General features: G+C 37.3%; 1 protein-coding gene across 1 annotated transcript; it reads right to left on the minus strand.

Annotated features, from left to right (window-relative positions):
* Nucleotides 1–700: 700 nt before the first annotated feature.
* Nucleotides 701–5,851, minus strand: LOC137020222 (trace amine-associated receptor 13c-like). Its single transcript, XM_067385485.1, has 2 exons — nucleotides 5,828–5,851; nucleotides 701–1,666 (listed from the first exon to the last, which is right to left on the minus strand). Exons 1-2 carry the CDS (start codon nucleotides 5,849–5,851, stop codon nucleotides 701–703), a joined length of 990 nt encoding a protein of 329 aa, XP_067241586.1.
* Between the last annotated feature and the right edge of the window lie 204 nt (nucleotides 5,852–6,055).

The raw sequence follows: 6,055 nt of genomic DNA on the forward strand, positions 1-6,055 counted from the left end.
TGAAAAACGTCTGCAAGTTCGAAATTAAATATACTTTAAATTAATGCCATGCATATTGTAAACTTTGAAATAAATGCATTTTAAAAATGTAAATGCTTAACACACTGTAGAAATACAGAATGAGTGTATTACTAATTGAATGTCATACTGGTTAATTGGTTCATTCTTATTTGTAAGATAAAAACAGGCAGAAAACAGGAGATATGAAGAGCTTAATAATAATTTCCATTATAATGATCAAACATCACTCTTGTCCATCATCAATTATTTAAGCTCATGTTGTGAAATTTGTCTCAATTGTTTTACTGTAAGTGCACAGTTACCTATGCATCAAAATATATTGTACCTTTCTTTCTTCTAATAAAGTACATTTCTTTCATTTAAACTAAAGTTTATCTTTGTAATAACTACTTTAGTGTGACAAATATTCAATTTCCTTTTTACATCTATCTTCCAAGCATCATTACTACAGTTTTGCTGTTCGTAAATTTTCAGACAGAGCAAATGGAGCAGATAGTGTCACTCACAAATATGATCACAATATACATGTTAGACACCATATTTTTTTAATATAAAACAAACAAACAAAAAACAGCTGTTACATGCCATCTAACGTTCTATAAGGAGGTGCTTAAAACAAGAACTCTATTTCATTTGGAGACACATTATCTAATTTACATTTGCATGAGAGTGCAAGTGATCATTTCTCTTCTGGGAACAGATTTAAGTATGCTGATGAAGTTTCAAATATTTTCAGTGTCAAAATGTATTTTGCTGACAGTCTGAACCATCGATAAAACATTGCATATATAAGTGGGTTCATACAGGAATTTATGCACACAATCCAATACATTACATTAACTATAAGAGCGTCATTTTCATCATGCCCAAGAGAAAGACTAATTAAATAGTATGGCATCCAGCAAAGAAGATACACCAGTACTACAATCCCTAAGGTTCTTGCAGCCTTTTTTTCTGATTTGGCCTTTTTGTCTGTGACTGAATTTAAATGCTTCGCTTGCCGTTTTGCTACAAAGCAGATTTTCACATATAAAGGAATAATTACCCAACAAGGTGCCACTAAACAAACAAAAGCATCTAGTATTATATTTTCCAGCTTAACATAAATTATGCATTCTCCAACACATGTGTGGTTCCTCTCTGGATACAGTAAAAACTCATACAACAGATAAAAATTATATATGAAGGAGAATATCCAGTTTACAACAATAGAAACAACAACTCTGCTATTATTGACTTTCATTGGATATCGCAAAGGGTCATTCACAGCAATGTATCGATCCACAGATATAATAATCAAATTACCAAGAGATGCTGTGACAACCACATAAAGAATAAGAAGAAACATTGAGCAAAATATTTCTCCAAAGTACCAGCATGACTCAATCAGTTTCATTCCCTGCACTGGCATGAGAATCAGTCCTGCAATCAGATCAGCCACTGCCAGAGAGAGGATCAGCACATTGGTGGGAGTGTGGAGCTGCTTGAAGTGCGAGATGGAGATGATCACCAACAGGTTCAGAAACACGGTGAACACTGATGTTACAGCAATGAAAATGTACACAGCAATGAACTCTGATTCAGGTCGGATACTTCTGGTACAAGACAAATTGTTGTTTGGAAAGCAGTATTGGATTGTTTGATTGTCCTTGCTTGTCATTCCCCAGTTTGACATTTCCTTGATAGATCTGTCTTGGAGTGCAGACTCTGTGTGAGGATGCTTGCCCCTAATATGACTCAGTTTTATACTTCTCAGCGACCACCTCATTTTACCATGATGTTTGAATATTCAGCTATCAGCCTACCTGCAAGTTCAATATTCATAGACAGCTTAGATCTAATCTGATCTATATTCTAATAAACCTTTCATAAAAGCTTTTATATTATTATATGCATAATAACAATTGAAGATGGAAGATGTATTTAAATATATATATATATATATATATATATATATATATATATATATATATATATATATATATATATATATATATATATTATCCCAGTATAAGACTATATTAGAATACAGACACATTGGAAGCATAGTATCTATTCCGCAAAGTCACAGCTGGTTCACTGAGTGATGTAACTCTGTGAAACATCTTGCAACAGATGATTTACTGTCAGCTCTATCAGTGACACTTCTATCTTTGTTAATCCAGAATCTGAGTTGATGATTGTTTTTGTTGTTGTTGAAGAGACAAGAAGGTAAATACAACCAGTGTTGTGGAAAGTTACTCTTAAAAGTAATGTGTTACAGTATTGTGTTTCTATTACATTACTTAGTTACTTTTTATGTAATGTAATTGCATTACTTTTTCTCACATGGCTGATGCTTGCTCTCTTCCAGGCCTCGCAAGTGTTTAAAGCAGTAATGCATTCAACAACATAGCCTGTATAATTCACACCTTAATTTCCTTTTAAAAAGACATTTAGAATAATATTATATCTTAAGTACTTAGAATATTTCCTGTCCCCTTGAGCAATGTACACCATAAAAAAGTTCTCTTAATATTAAAGGTTATTACTATCACAGTTATGTTCAGATTCTCTGTCTTATTTAGTTTTTAGTCTTAGTTTTCTTTGTCTGTATTTGCCTGAGTTCTATATATATATATATATATATATATATATATATATATATTTTTTTTTTTTTTTTTTTTTTTTTTTTTTTTTTTTTATTAGTTGCCATGGTCCCTGATTAGGATTGTCTCACCTATTCCTTGGTCATCCCTTCAATCTTCCTCAGTTCCTCAGTCTTCAGTCTTCCTCAGTTCATTTGTTAACATTACATTGGTTTGGATATAGTTCTCGAGTTCTCTGTTAATTAAAGTCTAGTTCTCCTTTTGATCTGCGTCACACATCATTCACTGGATTTTATTACAACCCTGACAGAACACAAGACCACTTGATAGGGTTTTTATGGCAAATTTAAAATATGAATATCCCTGCTGTCTAACTCCTCCTGCTGGAGCAGGGGGATCGTTCCCTCGAGGATCACACAAAGGACTTTCTTGATCTAGCTCCCTATGTGTTTTCTACAACACCAGCCTCAATGAGCGGTCGAAGGCACACCTGCCTGTGGATGGTACTCGAGGGAGCTTCACCAAATATGTGGAGTGGGTGCTGATGCAGTGCAACTCACCTTTCATCATCTATATCATTGTTGAGGACATTGCCAGCCATCAGTCCTGCTGTCTGTGGAAAAGCCAGAGCCCACCACTGTATTGGATCCCAAGCCTGCAACAAAATTTGAGTCAGTGGATTAGCCAGAGGCTTTTTTCATCTTGGTGCCTGAAGTTAACGTGGAGTCTGTCCAGGTGTGCGAGCCGGCAACAAAATACATTGTTGAAGGCATTTTGGTGGAGTTTGTTGTTGGAATTAATTGGAGCCCTGCCCACACTCCAATTGCTGAAGTACATACACAGAGCTTGGTTATTGAGAAGTTATTTTGTGGTGAGCTGGATGAGGAGATGTTTGCTTTACTGCAGTCACCGCTGGTCCCATCCAATTCCATATCGCCTAAGTCATCACTGGATAAGTCCAATAGTCGCTGGTTAAGCCCAGCTTATAGTCGTCACTGATTAAGTCCATTACAAAGTCTTTATTGCCCAGCTTCAGGTATCTTTTGTCGTGGATGGCTCCTCCATGCTCCCTCGTCCCTCTAGCTCCACCTTGATCCAATGTAGCTCTCACTCTGCTTTGGAGAGTCAGCAGCTGTGCCTCGACCCTCAACAAATTTCCAATTGTCCAATTCTGATTTAGAATATAATCACAGAAGGCCGAAGACTAATAAAGGGTGCCAGTTCTAACAGCTACCATTCAGAAATCACATACATAATAAATGTGCAGCATATACTTGTCACGTGTATGTTAAGTCTTGTCAGCTGTTCCTGTTTAGTAATCATCATCTTGGTATTTAAGTTCCTGCCTGTTCTCTTCATCCAGTCAAGTGATTTGAACTCCTGTTTCCCATGAAGATGAACAAAAACCCAGCTCTCTTTTCCTCGATGGCCAATTTATCCGTCACTTTCAGTCTCTTCCAAGCAATTTTCCCTGATGATTTTAATGATTTCATGCCTAAGCAGCATACCTGTGATTATATAGACCTTATAGATTGCTCGTTGCATTCTGTTTTCTGGGTTGTATTTCCATACACAGCATGAAGGTAATTAAGATCTACATTTTTTTTTATTAATAAACTGTTACGACATCCACTCCAAACATTACAAATCTCATGATAGCTTTCTTTAACTATAAGTAATTTCACTTCACCATCTAATTACTCTTCAACAATGAACTAGCTGATGTTTTTCAAAAATATGCTTTCAACATTGTACAAAAACCAGTGAATAATATGTTCATACAGTTCTTTGTATATGTGTAATAGTAAATGTCATAACAAATGCGGATTGTATTCATACATTATTATTGTTATTTTTCTTTCTAGAACTACACTTAATTAATACTGTTAGATTTTGCAATGAGTGGTCTATGAGTGTTGTGTGCATCTAGTTCCTCCTAAACTGACATAATTTAATTGTTCTGATCAGAAAATCTTTGGTTGCAACCAGGTATTAATTAGCACCTAAGAGATGAAGAGCTTTACATTGTCCTTCGAACCACAGTGGGCAATTTCTGAATTAATATAATATGATGCTATAGTTCGCTCCCATAGCTGAATGCAGATGCCAAAGTACCTTGAAGATTATGAGGTGGATTATGTGCCACAGCAACGATCCGCACAAACACCCTCAGACCACTCCAAAAAAGGAGAACAGCTAATAGGGGCTATAGGAGGTCCATTACCGTCTCACAACACCCTGGATGCTGGCATTGGTCACGTCCCTGCCTATGAGGGAAATACATACCTCTCTCCTGAAGCACTGCAGATGCACCTGAAAGACCTCAGAGAACACTCGGCAGCTCACAATCCAAGGTCAGTGTCTCCATCTCAACTATTTTTTCACCCAGACACTTGGTGCACAATATGGAGGACTGAGTCTCTACCTCACCATCACACCACAGAGTAACATCAACAAGAAATCAAAAAGATCCACATTAAGTAAGTGAAAAGTCAATGAAACACAGTGAGGATAATTTGCATGCAGAACATCAACATGAGAGAATAGATGAGATCATTGTGGTAGATTCTCAGTGACACATTTTTGTGTTGGTTTTGATGTTTGTTTTGTATCATTGTCCTGATGGAAGATCCAACCACGGCCCATTATTGGATTTCTAGCAGAAGCAGTCTGTTATGATAGACACACCGGAGGCAGATATAAAAGCAGTAATGGTTGTTTATTGACTTGATCAGCAGAGCAACAGGTAAGTGAATGATGAGAATGTAGTACTTGGAGATGAATGAGAAGGTAATACTGTCCTTTTGTTGTATTGCAGGTGAAGATGGAGGCAGACGTTGGAGACAGGTGGCTGAGACACTCACACACACAGGCAGGTAGCAACACGAGGAGTACTGGAGACGATGGAGACGATGGAGACGATGGAGACGATGGAGACGATGGAGACGATGGAGACGATGGAGACGATGGAGACGATGGAGACGATGGAGCCAGGTAAGTGTAGCGTTTGGAGTCCTTGAGGTAAGCATACATGAACTGTAGTGCAAACGAGACCAGACAGTGAGTGTGTGTGAGTGTGGGGTTTAAGTGCTGGTGGTAATGATGGTGCTGATGATCTTCAGGTGGCGGTGATTAGTATGCTGGTGATTGAGTGCGTGGGTAAGGGAGTGAGGTGGAACCTGACGTGTCTGTGACACAGTCAGGTTTTGATTTTTTATCTGTTGGTATTTGATAGAATCCATGATACCATGAATCTGAACAAAATGTCCAGGACCTCCAGCAGAAAAATAGGCCCACAACATTAACCCTCAGGGGTCTGAGGATTTTTGGGGCACTGGAGAAGTTTTGACATGCCCTGACATTTGTGTTTTTTTCAGTTGTTCATAAACATATTAAAGGAAAATGTGTAATTACACTGTATTCAGCACAAACTAAGCTACCATAAT

This window comes from Chanodichthys erythropterus, chromosome 5, assembly GCF_024489055.1.
Source record: "Chanodichthys erythropterus isolate Z2021 chromosome 5, ASM2448905v1, whole genome shotgun sequence".
Classification (NCBI taxonomy): domain Eukaryota; kingdom Metazoa; phylum Chordata; class Actinopteri; order Cypriniformes; family Xenocyprididae; genus Chanodichthys; species Chanodichthys erythropterus.

Bases quoted from the DNA above. Each gene is read 5' to 3' on its own strand.
- LOC137020222 (XM_067385485.1), bottom strand. From the start codon at position 5,851: ATGGATTCTATCAAATACCAACAG. The intron at 1,667-5,827 runs ATAAAAAATCAA...ACAAGCAAGGAC, and splicing joins ATTCTATCAAATACCAACAG to AATCAAACAATCCAATACTG.